This window comes from Myotis daubentonii, chromosome 7 (assembly GCF_963259705.1).
Source record: "Myotis daubentonii chromosome 7, mMyoDau2.1, whole genome shotgun sequence".
NCBI lineage: Eukaryota > Metazoa > Chordata > Mammalia > Chiroptera > Vespertilionidae > Myotis > Myotis daubentonii.
In genome coordinates, this window is record NC_081846.1 from 44,357,706 (window position 1) to 44,372,532 (window position 14,827).

General features: G+C 40.4%; 1 protein-coding gene across 2 annotated transcripts in view; it reads left to right on the top strand.

Moving 5' to 3' along the window:
- CHN1 (chimerin 1) overlaps window positions 1-14,827 on the top strand; it is a 161,803-nt gene that overhangs the window by 140,689 nt on the left and 6,287 nt on the right. For both annotated transcript variants that reach the window (XM_059704022.1, XM_059704023.1), the window contains 3 exons: window positions 6,430-6,603; window positions 7,369-7,446; window positions 12,169-12,306. In XM_059704022.1, coding sequence (XP_059560005.1) covers window positions 6,430-6,603; window positions 7,369-7,446; window positions 12,169-12,306 — 390 coding nt within the window. The remainder of the gene's footprint in view (window positions 1-6,429; window positions 6,604-7,368; window positions 7,447-12,168; window positions 12,307-14,827) is intronic.

The window sequence follows — 14,827 nt, forward strand, 5'->3', positions numbered from 1 at the left end:
GCCAGGCCTAGGGACCCTACCCATTCACGAATTTCGTGCACCGGGCCTCTAGTTATTATATACTCATTGAGATAGCCAAACATCCCTGCCACCAAAAAGACTTCCACCAGCATTCCTGACTTGCTTTCATTTTAGCCTTACCAGAATATTCTAAGAAATTAGCCAGATAATTTTGTTCTATATCAGACATATCAACTTAGTATTGGTTATTTATTAAAGTGACTGTATTCTTTCAGGGTGTTATCATTACTGCCAGCCCCCCAAGGGAAATGGCAGCAGGTTTTTTCCTAATAATTAAATGTATTTATTGCTTCAAATGTACAAGCATTTAACTTCTAGGCTGAAGAAAGGAAGTGGAAGTAATGTTGTTTATTTTAATTACTATTCTGATTGACTATACCTAAAAAAATTATGTTTGTCCTTGTAAGCCAGCAAGAAATTCATTGGACTTGCTTAAAACTTTTATGTAGCCCCTTTTAATCAAAGGTAGTATTTTCACAAATATCCCAAAGAACAAGGTATTTGCCTTAATTTTGCTTATATGACTTCTAATGTAAATTAGAAATAGGTTACCCCCACTTCTCCTACATGCAAGGCGGATGGGGGAAGACAACTAAGAAATGTTTAAAAATAGAGCTTTTACTTGCAGTTATTTAAAATATGAACACTCATGTAAAAGAATGAATAACTATCTTTACTTTCAAAACACATTAACATTACCCCTTAATGCTATCAATAGAATAATAGCAGCTATTTATTTCAAAAAGTATATTTCTGTGCTTTCTAGATAAAGGATACATTACATTTTTAGGGAAATCAAGCCCAAGAAAATTGGAGTAGCCTAAAGTTAGCAGTCTAAGTAAGACCAATAGTTTATTAATAAAGGACAGAATAAAATGTGATTTGAATTTTTTTATTCTTCCTTTCATATGTTTATTCTATGCTTATTAACTTGAATAATTGGGAGAGGAAATGTGGTTTAATTGTAATATAAAAATAACCCACCAAACCAAGAGATGTGGCAAGTGAAATGATCTTTTATGGACTTTTTTTTTTTCATTTATAGTGTAGATCTTCCCTGGGAGAAATAGAACTGTATAAGAGTTATATGACTTTAATAAATAAGTATGAAAACCAAATAAAGTCTTAATGGCAAACTGAAAATTGATATACTGCTGGTCCTTGAAGCAGCAATTTTCAGAGCAAGCTCATAGCTAGTATATGGCACTGTGAACTTCAGGGTATAAAGATGCTTTACTTTAATGACTTTACCCTATCCGTTCGTCTTCTGAAGGACTTCTTATCCAGTCCTGCCCAAAATGTGGCTTTTGACATTTATTTATAAAAGTTAGCACAATATATTGTTCCATGGTTTAATTTTACTCAAGTGGAAGAAAGAATATCAGTTTAAAAACACTTTCCTTGCCCTGGCTGGTTTGGCTCAGTGGATAAAGCGTCAGCCTGCAGACTGAAGGGTCCCAGTTTCGATTCCAGTCAAGGGCACGTGTGTGGTTGCGGACTCGGTCCCCAGTAGGGGGTGTGCAGAAGGCAGCCAATCAGTGATTCTCTCTCATCATTGATGTTTCTCTCTCTCTCTCCCTCTCCTTTCCTCTCTGAATAAAAATATATTTGTAAAAAGAAAAACCAAAAAAAACCCACTTTCCTCTCCCCTAAGTCTAAGTTTAATCATCAGTTTATCCAGTTTTCACCCAGGCACAAATTATTGGGCCATTAGCGAAAAATTATGTGGGCACTAGAAAAGCCCACAACCCATAAATACCAACAAGCACTGACAAAGAGTGATCCCAAGAAAAGCTTGCTCTTCCTAGCCAAAGCCCTGTGAAAAGGGCAGCCCATCCGGACAGAAATCTTAGGACTCTGCTGATGTTTGAAATGGGAGATAACTTCAAACATTCAAAGGGAAAACTATCAGACCATTAATGCCACAGGCTGGGAGTCAGGAGGCCAGTGTTGAAATCTCAGTTCTACGGCTTTGTGGCTGAGTAACTTTCATTGTCTTTCTTAAATGACATTGGGTTAGGTTGTTACATACAGCCCTTTCCTGCTGGATCTGTGGCTGCTGTGTACACACTTAAACAGTATGCGGCACATCGACATAATTATTAGATTAGGAAGCTTTGCTGACTTTTATACCTTGAAAATACTATGTAAGAGTTTTTCCATTTCTGGACAAGATGAATAAATATGTTTCATTTTGTTCCTCACAATAAAAAACAAAATTCCCTGAACAAGATATATACGTCACCTATCAGAAGATTCTGAGGGCTGAGAAAAGAAGGAAGACTGACTAGGGACCTCAGGACTCAAGGAACCCGGCAGTGAGTTGCCTCCTGGTGTTTGGGGTTTCGTTTTGGTTTCTAACCTCCTATGTATTCCAGCCTGGGCACCAGAGAAACTCCTAACGCATAATTGCCAACAGACACCAACAAGAAGTAATCCCAAGGAAAGCCTGCTCATCCTAGCAACGCCCTGGGAAAAGCGTAGTTCAGTGGGATAGAAATCGTTTAGCCACACCCACCGTTCTCCACGTGAACACCACGAAAAGCCACATTGCTGCCCCTCCCCACTGGGTGTGCAGCAGCAGCAGTCTGCGTAGAACCCTGTTTTCTACTCCACCCTGCAATCGCAAGGGTGCGTTTCTTTCCTGTGCGTCTGAGTGGAGCCCTGCCTTCCATCACTTTATTGCAGGAAGAAAGTGGTACCCCTCCTTGATCGAGCTTGTGGGTGGACCCTGGCTTTCATCCCCACCCCCTTCTACAGTAGAAGCAGTGCCCTCTTAGCCCAAGTCTGAGGGCAGAGCCCTGCCTTCATGCCTCACCTGCTTTAATGAGATGACTGAGAACGTAACCAAAACTGTCCGCTGTGCCTACCCTGCAGTTCCCCGCAGCACAGCACTCCTCAGCCAGGTTTGTGGGCAAACGCCAACTCCCATGCCCACCCTGCAGTTCCCTGCAGCACAGCACTCCTCAGCCAGGTTTGTGGGCAAACGCCAACTCCCATGCCCACACTACAGTAAGTAGGAGGTGGTGGCCCTCCCTCTTCCCCAGAATGTGGGGTAGAGTCCTTCCATTTGGGTGGCATATAAGTGAGTAGGCAAAATGGCACTGCAAAAGCATTGCAAAGGCTTTGTAACCTAGGTTGACGTTGGAACCATGGCCTCCAAAAGTAAGCCAGGATGTAGGCCAGAATGTACATTCTACATCTAAACAGTTTACCTGCCTGCTAATCCTGAAGATTTCAATAGGAACCAGAGTCTTGTAACACTCAAAAAATCCAGAATATAGTTCAAAATTATACTTTATAATTTTTATAATTTTTTTTTATAACTCAGATGAAAAAAAAGACAGTGAACAGACACCGATTTTGAGACGGCATAGATGTTGGAATTGTCAGACAAGGAAAGCAGCTATGACAAAAATGCTCCAACAAGCAATTAAAAACACCCTTGAAATGAAAAAATAGAAAATATCATAAAGTTATAAAAAATAACTAAATGGAAATTTTAGAACTGAAAAATCTTGATACTCACGGATGGGCTCAGTAGTTTAATACTCACGGATGGGCTCAGTAGCAGAGTGGGGATGACAGAGGAAAGCATCAATGAACTTGTAAATCAATAGAAATTATCCAATTCAAACAAGAGAAAATAGATTTTACAAAGTGAACTGCGACCTATGGGACAATAACAGAAGATTTAACTTGTGTGTTGGAGTCCCAGAAGAGGACAAAGAGAGGCAGAAAAAATATTTGAAAATTAGTGGCTGAAAACTCCCCAAATTTGATAAGAGCAGCTAGAGAAAAATGATGTACTTACGTGGAGATACTTTTATGTAAATGAAAAGAACAGTGTAGATGAGGAAGAACTAAAACCCCAAACATCCAAGTCCTTTTCAGGACCTGGTATTCAGATCTACAAACAGAAAGGGCCTAGAGTTCAACTTACCTTCTGACCATAAGCTGGGTATGACAATGCCGTGTAACAGCCCGAGACACCACATATGAGGAGCTTCTCCAAATGTTTCAGAAATAGTTACAGTAAATACTTGTAATTTACTTACATGTAAGCACATTATATGTATTAACCTAATAGATAAAAATTGATCTAGTAATGGATAAATACTATTATTCCTATTTTATATACCTGCGACACAGAAAAGTTAGGTAACTCACTCAAAATTGCACAGCTGATAGATTCTAGATCTAACTCTAAGTTTCAGAAGTTATACAAAATATTTAAATGTTCAGGGGAAACAAGGTCTTTTAAACAGACATTTTGCCATTGATTTGCCTTATATTGAATCAGAACTCTTATCCATAGATATAAAGAGGAATTTGGAGTTTCAATCATGTATTCATTTGGACATTATTTAACTATACAGAATGGTGTTGCATCATTTCTTCAGATAGTACAGATCAAGCTCTTTGCTCTAGAACAGGGGTCCTCAAACTTTTTAAATAGGGGGCCAGTTCACTGTCCCTCAGACCGTTGGAGGGCCGGACTATAGTTTAAAAAAAAAAACTATGAACAAATTCCTATGCACACTGCACATATCTTATTTTGAAGTAAAAAAATAAAACGGGAACAAATACAATATTTGTATTTGCATGTGGCCCGCAGGCCATAGTTTGAGGACCCCTGCTCTAGAAGCCTTTACGTATTCAAAGAAGAAGCTGTTCTTTAGCAATGTTCATGTCTGGGCACTGCTACCACTGGCTGTGCTGTCTCCGGTGCTGCCCACTTACACACATGTGCGCACTCAGCTTCCCGCTGCAGCTCGCCTGTCTTTGCACATGGAAGTGCTCAGTACATATGAATTCCTCCCTTAGTCACCACAGACCTCAGGTTCTTATTTGTCGGCAGTATCTACATATTTAATGAAAATTCCATTATAAGTTTTGGCTAATTTTCCTTGTCTATTCATGGTTACTACTGTATGTAACTAGATTGCAGCATTACTAAAAGTCATATTAATCATCTGATCACCAGCATTTGTCAAACATTTTATAATATACAAAGCACCTGAATGCATTGGATTATTAATTCTCATAACAATTCCGTGAGGTCAATGTTATGCTCCCCTCTCTGCCAGAACAGCAAGCAAAACTAAAGCATGTTCAAGGACCATAGACAGTTGTCACGACATTGTGTGAATATCAGTGTTTTTATTAAGACCTGGTTATAAACAATATATACTCCACATTGTTCAGATTTACATAATGTCAGCATCAGGTTTTCATTAACTTAAAAACAAATGGGTTATGTTTTGAAAACATAAAAATGACTTTTATTTCAAACTAGAGGCCGCTCTCGCAATCTGGGACCCCTCGGGGGATGTCGGACTGCCAATTTCTGCCCTGTCCCCACAGGCCAGGCCGAGGGACCCCACCAGTGCATGAATCCATGCACCAGGCCTCTAGTATCCATATAAGATCTTTGGTTAATCTCTCCCCCCCTCCTCACTCCTCCCTTCCCTCTGATATTCATCAGTCTGTTCCATGTTTCCATGCCCGTTCATTGAGCGTTGGCCCCTGGTCGTCAGTGTGCTACCGGTCAAATGGTCACTTAGGCTTTTATATATATAGATTATTTAGCTATGGTTTATCACTCTTCAGTCTAATTTAATAAAATATTCATTTTCCTCTATCCTTTACTTACTGTTTAAAATAAATATTAACTAGAAAATATTTGGGTTCTAGCATCTTAGAAGTTACAACCCAGTAAAACTACAAAGCAAAGGAATAATTTCAGTAGAGGCAATATAGTGTAGTGTTAAAATCACAGACCCTAGAATCACTGTAGGCTTGAATCTCAGCTCCATACAGAGTAAACACACAACCTTGGGTGAATTACTTAACACCCATGTACTCAATTTTGTCAGGTTTATAAAATGAGAAGAATAATAGTATCCATTTCATAGAGTTTTGTGAGTTTAAATGGAATAATAAATATAAAGCACTTGGAATAGTGTTTGGCATTAGTAAGCTAGAGATGATAGTAGTACTAAATAATAACTTGCTATTTTTAGATATTAAAATGCAATTATATTCCACATTTAAGTATATTTTTATGTAACTTTAAATAAATGGGTAAAATTTTAGTTGGCTAATTGGCATAATATTACGTTTTATAGATATTTAATTAAACACTTATCCATTTGGTTTGGGTTGGGTTGGTATTCTCCTGAGATCATAATAGCAAATAAATGATAAAGCCTGAGCTAGAAGTTTGGTCTTCTGACTTAAAACCCAAAAAGTTGTGTAAGAGAAGAGATGGGGAAAATAGGGTCTGCTGGGAGCTAGTTCCCTTTTAAACCTAATTCAAGCTGCAGTGTCTTTTGCTAAAATAGTTCAGAATGCTCCAAACTCTAAAACAATAATGAATATTTTCTTTCTTTGTTCTTTTTTTAGATTGTGGTTTGAATGTTCATAAGCAGTGTTCCAAGATGGTCCCAAATGACTGTAAGCCAGACTTGAAACATGTCAAGAAGGTGTATAGCTGTGACCTCACAACACTTGTGAAAGCCCACATCACCAAGCGGCCGATGGTGGTGGACATGTGCATCAGGGAAATTGAATCTAGAGGTGAGGCGCTTCCCGTGCGATGCAGAGCGATAGTAATTCACCAGGAGTGCGAGTCCTGATGTTATTTTTGGTGCCTCGTTGCACAACCCCGTTGTCTTCTGAAAGTTTAGGGGAAATGATTTCAGATGGCAAATGATCTGAAAGTCTGAAAGGAGTTAATCTAACAAATAATTAAACACTTGATTTCAAGAGACATTTAGGTACATTTAACCAGTTATAGGAAATATGCCTAAAAGTCTATTTATGGATGATGTTTCCCTAAATGTCTAAAAGTTGACATATAGATACCAATTCATTGTTCCATTTTTTGTGTTTTTTTCCTTGGGTCTGAGAAGCAAAGGCATAATGCTCTATTAAAACTATCCTAGGCCAAAAACCAGAGCTGCACCCTAATTATTCTTTCTCACTTGGGAAGAATTGCTATGGGCCTGTTAATATAGTTTATCTTAGTCCTCTGTTATGTAAAAGAATTTATGGTATAATTGGGGTGATGAATTATTTCCCTTAAGACTTCACATCTTTGATCTAATTAGACACAGTGATGAGCCAGATCACAGATATCCAGGTGGCAGCAGGTCAGAGCTAAAGAACTGTCAGTGAAATGGTTTTATTTCAGGAGAAAAAGGTGAAGAGGTTTCTAAACATGTGTATTTATCATTCTTTCTGACACATCACTTCCTCAGCCTGAAGTATGGCAAGAAGTTAAAATTTGAAGAAAAGGCATGATTTCAAGGAAACTGATGAGCTCCTTTGCTTTATTCGCAGGTCTTAATTCTGAAGGACTGTACCGAGTGTCGGGATTTAGTGACCTCATTGAAGATGTCAAGATGGCTTTTGACAGAGGTATGTTCTTCAGCCTGTTCATTAACTCAGGGCAATAAGACACTTTGCCAAAAACACATAATACCTGACATTATTCTTTGCATTATTTTTCTGAACCACTGATGCTTGTTATACCAAATAAAAAGACTTACCTTTTGAGTTTTAAAATTCTTTTTCTCAGTTGTATTCAACTGTTTCATTTCACAGTGGGAAAGAAGCATAAAACTTAGCTACATTACCTATATTTCAATATCCAAGCCTGGTTCTAAGTTCACTAAAATATATGCAGAGCAATTTAATTTACCAAAAAATATGGGGACAATGGAAGTGGGGATCTAAGTGATTGCAGATCTCAGATTTCCCAGTCTGAGTGGCCCTTCTAGCTGCCTCCCTGCATCCTCATCACCAGCTCTGACTGAGGAGACCCAGGTCCTGACCCTTGTGTGGGGACAAGAAACCCCAAGGAGCAAGGAGCGGAGGACCTTCTGGCTTAGGACTCACCCCGCTGTGGGAGGAGGGGCCCAGCCAAGGAAGAGCTCAGTCGCCTATTGTCTTTAACATTTACATTTAGATTTGTTCCTGAGGTTCTCCGTTTTGTCTTCAAGTACTGGAATAAGGTGGTACCAAAGAAAACCTGTCACCTTGAGTGCAGGAAGTGAAACAGAAAGAACCTCTGTCCTGTGCAAGAACATATTTCTAGACCCGTTGCATCCGCTCCCATCACACAGCTCTTACAGCCCACACAGGCAGAAGACAAAAATAAATTTAAGTATTATTGCCAATCTGACAGGAGGAAATCTAGGCCAGCCCAACAGTTTGATAAAGTCCAAGATGAAGGGAAGTAATAGTATGCTAAATCCACATAAGCATCAAGAATAGTCCCGAGTCAGTGCCCAACTGAAGGTTAAAGAGGCTTCTTTTCCTCTAGAAGATAGCATGTCCGTCCCCAGCCACTGCCAGGGTTCTCCAGCTCACACTGACAAAGAAACTGAATGTTTCCAGGGGGCCCAGAAAGCAAATAAATCACAGCAGTTTTCTCTCATTAAAAATACAAGACAGTCTTTTTGTGAGTCATTTTTTTACATTCCCTTTTGTGCTCTGAAAACACTAACAACAGGTTTGAAAAAGCTTGAAGAGCTCACCTTGGCTCCATATTGCCACACCCTCGATCACTTCTGGGAGGCTTACAACCCTGAAATAATGAGATCCGCAGGGAAAAGGCAGGATCCATAGAATGCTAGGATGAACCCATTCAACAGGCAGAATTTGGAAAATTTCCCCTCACTTAGGAGATGGTCATGGAATGGAGCATGAATTACTGAGGTCAGCACATGCCATTGTCGCCTTGCATGCTTTATCTCCCAGTGGAAGCAGATATTTCTGTGCCCAGAACAGGGAGAGGTCCAGGGGAAGGTCAGAGCAAATAAAAACCCTTGAGCCTTCCTCCAGGGAGATCCCCACAGGGGAGCCCCAGTCTGAAGAGCCAAGGGCTGAAAGTAATAGAGCAGCCAGAGGCAGTCTGTGCTGCTGCATCCACGCCCCAGAGCAGTGATGGCGAATCTCTGACTCGTGTGTCAGAGGTGACATGCAAATTCATTTTTTTGATTTTACTTTGTTAAATGGCATTTAAATATATAAAATAAATATCAAAAATATACATCTTTGTTTTACTATGGTTGCAAATATCAAAAAATTTCTATATGTGACACGGCACCAGAGTTAAGTTAGGGTTTTTCAAAATGCTGACACACCGAGCTCAAAAGGTTCACCATCACTGCCCTAGAGTGTAGTATCTAGAAATCAAATCACAGAATGCATTTATATTACTTTAAAATAGATGTAAGAGAATATGTCGATTCTTTTCAAAAAGCAGGTTTTAAAGGAACCAGTTTAAGAACAGTATGCATAGTGAGTCCCAGAGTATTAATATTTTAGGCTCCTAGCTTCTCAAGATCTTTCCAATGATTCACTAATTCAAAAACATGTATGTAACAGCTACTGTGTGCCAGGCACCATGTCCTTCACTTTAGATACAGCAGTTAACTATGTACACTTGGTCCTTGCATTCGTGGCAGGTTCACATTAAATAATAATCACACAATGGCTATTGATTTTTGTTTTAATAGATGCCATAAAGGAAAATATTAATAACTGGGGAATTGATCTAGTCTGTTAGGGTTAGAGGGATGCTGGAGACCAGAACAGGCTTTCCCAGAGAAGAAATGTTTATGCTAAAGTTGAAAGGATGAATAGGAGCTGGCTGGATACTGATTGAGTAGCAGAGAAACAGGATATGTAAAGGCCTGACAGCATAAGAGTCTGTGCAAAGGCCCTGAGGCTGACCTGTCCAGGCACTGAAAGGTGCTGTGGCTTCGAGAGGGGTAAGTGAAAGGAGAGTGGACTGAGATGCAATGAACACAATATTTTACCATAAAAAGAACTGCCTGGTAGAAGATTCTCAGACCAACCTCCAAATTCTGTTCAACACTGTCAGGTAGCTGAACTATAAAAACTGTGACTTTACTTTCCAAACCAAAAATGGTACTGTAGCCAATAATGAGGGAGGATATTTGAAATCTGGGTTCTCAGAAAAATACAGAAGAAAGGGAAACTATTTTTCTGAGTAAACACTGACAGTCATTTTTCTACATTCCCGTTGTGCTCACATCCCTTTCTGCAGATCCGTAGGCCCAGCACCTACATGCTTCCCCTAGGTCGCCCGTGGAGCATGCATGGCGGGTCCACATTACATAACTGCTTTCCTTCCAGGAGGCACTCTGTCCCAATCTGTACATTATTCCAACCCACGTATGAGAGGTGGGCACTGGTGATCTCATTGACACTCATATGTGAGTGACAACAGGCCAAGGTATTGGCATTTTAAAAGAGGCTGCTTAGCCCTAGCCGGTTTGGCTCAGTGGATAGAGCGTCAGCCTGCGGACTCAAGGGTCCCGGGTTCGATTCCGGTCAAGGGCATGTACCTTGGTTGCGGGCACATCCCCAGTAGGGTGCGTGCAGGAGGCAGCTGATCAATGTTTCTAACTCTCTATCCCTCTCCCTTTCTTCCTGTAAAAAATCAATAAAATATATTTTAAAAGAGGCTGCTTAAAAAAAAAAAAAAAAAAAGCCTTTAGGATAGTTTTAGGTTCACCAAAAAAATTGAGCAGAGTTTTCCCATGTAATCCCTCCTCTCATGCTCTGGGCCAAGATACTAATAGGGGACTATTAACATCTTGCATTAGTACAATATATTTGTTAGTTTGTGAACCAATATTGATACATTAACTAGAGTCAATAGTTTATATTAGGGTTCACTTTTTACATTGCACAGTTCTGTGGGTTTTGACAGATGTGTGAAGTCATGTATCTACCGTCCCAGTATCACACAGAACTTTCACTCTCATAAGAATCCGTGCTGTGCCCTCATCCTTCCCTCCTGCCCTGAGCCCCTGCACCCACTGATCTTCCTGACCACAGTTGTGCCTTCCCCAGAATGTCCTATCGTTGGAACCACAGAGGGCACTGCCTTTTCAGACTGACTTCTTTTACTTTCGTACTGTATTTAAAATTCCTCCGTGTCTTTCTTGGCTTGAGAGCTCATTTCTTTTCGTAGCTGAAAAGTATTCCATTGTCTGGGTGTGCCTCAATTCATTCACCTATCAAAAAGACATCTTGGTTGCTTGCAGTTTTTTGACAATTATGAGTAAAGCTGCTATAAACCCTTGTGTCAGGGTTTTGGGTGGATGCAAGTTTTCCGCTCCTTTGGGTAAACAGCAAGGAGCACCGTTGCTGGATTCTGTGGTAAGAGTGTGCTTAGCTTAGTAGGAAACTGCCTATCTCCCGGAGTGACTGCTCCCTTTTGCATCCTCCTCGGCAGTGATGAGGGTTCCTGTCACTCCACATCCTTGCGGGCCTTTGGTGTTATCAGGGTTCTGAATTGTAGCCATTCTAACAGGTGTGTGGTGAAGAGGCTGCTGCTTAATCCATAGAAATCTCTCGTAAACCAGACAGAACAAAGAAAGCCAGCATAGGCTCTAGCTCAGAGCAGATGCTGATTAAATCTTTAGATGAAAATTCAGGTATTTTAACCAAGTAAAGTACTAAATGCCAGGGGACTGGGGGAGGCTGCCCTGAAGGAAGGTAGCTTTGCTTGGGAGTCAGGCCCAGCGCCTCTGAGATGTCCCTCCACTTTGTAATGCCTTCTGTTCTTGTTCTCTCAACAGTTTATGGTTCTGTTTTGTTTTGTTTGTTTTACTCTCTTCTCTCCACCTCCTTTACCCCTAGGACTCAGGCAAGCTCCAAACTTCTGTGTGGGAGCCTGAGGTGGTACAAAAGCACAAAGAATAGAGACCTTGGTGCTAGGGGTCTTTTGTAAGTGAAGAGTGCCTCTGTTGTCATTTCCCACATTCTCTGTTTTTATTTTAAGAAGAAAAGCAGCAATCCAATATTAGTCCCCTGGGAATTCTCAAGCAGCCATGAAATGAACAAATACTTCTGTTGACCCGAGTTCTCTTCTGATTTTCACTCCATAAGTAACATGGAAAAATAACTTTAGAAAACTCAAAAATTAATTTTGCTTTTCACAGAGTATTGATCATTTCTATAACTTAGCACAAAGAAGCTGATGTTAAAAATGGGAGCATTGCTAATCTTTAAAAACTGTACACAGAAATACATTATTTATAAAAAAACAATGCTGTGGATCCAAATATTTACCTTTCTTTCCTTTAACATCCTTCAAAGATGGAGAGAAAGCAGATATTTCTGTGAACGTATATGAAGATATCAACATCATCACTGGTGCGCTGAAACTCTACTTCAGGGACTTACCGATTCCACTCATCACGTATGACGCCTACCCCAAGTTCATAGAGTCTGCCAGTAAGTACACCGGCGCACACCCCAATACCCTGACAGCCTGCCTCTCCAGGGTCACCCCTCCTCCCGTGGTTCTCTGCTGGGCATCCTGACTGTATTTCATTAAATACTTCTTCCTCGCCCTCTCCATGGTTATATATATATATATATATATATATATATATATATATATTTTTTCACAAGAATTTGAACTGTTCTCCAGCACGGGTGACTTACAATGTCTACCACCAGAAGCGTCTTGGTAACGGGCTAGCTAACCCTCATTCTCCAAAGGAAGGCTTCTGAAATTCAGACTGTACTTTGTAGAATAAAATAAAAATAACTGGAAAAATAAAACTAAAAAAACAAGATCAACTACTTCGTTGTTAGATTCAGCAAGCACAAAAATTACCGTCAGATTTCAATAAAAGTTTCTAAATCCTTACTCTCAATTCCCATGTTGACTCTGCGATGGACCATTTTTTAAATTCTAGTTAAGATGAAAATGAGGAAAAGCAAAGGCTCATTTGCCAAATTCTGTTTATAGTACAAAAAAATCATACCTATAATTCATGCTCCATTTTCTTGAAGGAAATTCTGAACAGATTTTAACTGTCGGCATTACCATGTTTTAAGAAAAGATAGGCTATTTCTGTCGTTTGCTTGTCTCTCTTCAAAGCCACATGTTGTCTTGGTTTTTAAATAACATAACTTCCTTGGTAACACTGATTTGCTCTTTGACTTTGAGATTTCATGAAGCACAAACTTGACTTGTTTTAATTTTCAGTTTCCCCTTCAGAGCATTGTTGAGAATTCCTGTGGTTTGTGGAGCCTTCATTTCTTGCGGATCAACTCAGCTCTCGTGTAGAGAGCAGCCATGAGAATCGCCCTGATTTTTACAGATTTCCTGAGCCTGAAAGGCTCTAGATCTCTCCCGTCAGAATTTAATGCTTCTCATTTGGGGCTGGATTCATTGCTAAGGTTCTTGTTTCGTGGGGCAGGCGTTGCTTCCCATAAGGATTGGTCAGATTGGCATTGATGTGGAAAACACTGGACACACACTTCCCAAAGGGCTGCTCAGTCCGCCCACAGTTTGCTGTGATGCCCAGGACAACACTAGGGCTCAGCTAGATGGTGTTCCTGTCCCCGTGTTGCTTGGGACAAAACTACAACTTGGCTTCTGAGCCTGACCCAAGGCAACCAATTATCAGAGAACAAAGCAGTGATGGAAACCCAGATTCTGACCGCTCCGCACTGCCTCATCTACTGGGAAGAAAAAGCCAAGCCTTGCTTACTGGATTTCAAGGCCTTGAGCCCTGCACTCCCAAATACCTCACCTTCTTTCCCCACACCCACCCGGTGGCTCAGGAAAATCTCCCCTCTTTATGCTTCCAAACCGTTTGTCATTGTTCTGGGACTTGTGTCTGAAACAGACCTGTCCAAAAGCAGCAAGCCCCCACTCACCCCTCAGAGAGCTCGCGAAAGCACAGCATAATAAACTCGCCTAAATTGAGGTCGAAACACCTTAAAATTTCAACTGTTTTCATGTGTGATTTCCATGACAACAGAAACCCTAGCATAGCACTCATATACAACATAAACGAGCATTGTGCATGTTCGATGTTGATATAATTGTGGAACATTGTGTCCTTGAGCCTGTCTTTTTTAGGAGTAGAATGTGTCTAGATCAGTGATGGCGAACCTTTTGAGCTCGGCATGTCAGCATTTTGAAAAACCCTAACTTAAATCTGGTGCCGTATCACATACAGAGATTTCCTGATATTTGCAACCATAGTAAAACAAAGACTTATATTTTTGATATTTATTTTATATATTTAAATGCCATATAACAAAGAAAAATCAACCAAAAAAATGAGTTCGCGTGACACACGTGTCATAGGTTCTCCATCACTGGTCTAGATGCATAGATACAGCCGTTCTCCTATCTGTACAGGCAGATATGGAAAATAAGAAAAACTAAGATTTATAGAGCAGTACTAGGTGCCAGGCATCATGCTCAATACTTTACATCCATGATATTTTATTTTTTAATTGGTTTTAGAAATAGAAGAAGGGGGAGAAAGAGAGAAATGTTGATTTGTTGTTCCACTTATTTATGCATTCATTAGTTGACTCTTGTATGTGCCCTGACTGGGGAATCAAACCCTCAACCCTAACCCACTGAGCTACCCAGCCAGGGCCCATGATATTTTATAAAGAAGGTGTTTTAGGATATAAGTAAACTGTCCTAGTCCTGTCACTGGAGGAGGTGGTAACGGTGTTCAAACCCACCTCTCCCTAACATCAGAGCCCTAGCTCTCTGCATGCTGCCTGGGGCGCCTGATAGAATAGGAGGCAGAGACTCGCACTGGGGAAGGCAGGCAGAGGACAGGAAGCCCTCTGAAAGAAGGACACGGGTTAGCTGACCTTTCCTGATGCAGGTGCTCTTGGACTTTTTTTTATCTCTAGCCCCTAAAAATCCTTGGTCCATATTCTTTAGGTCTCAGGTATCTCTGGTGTTTATTAGCCTCCCTTGCCAACAAAA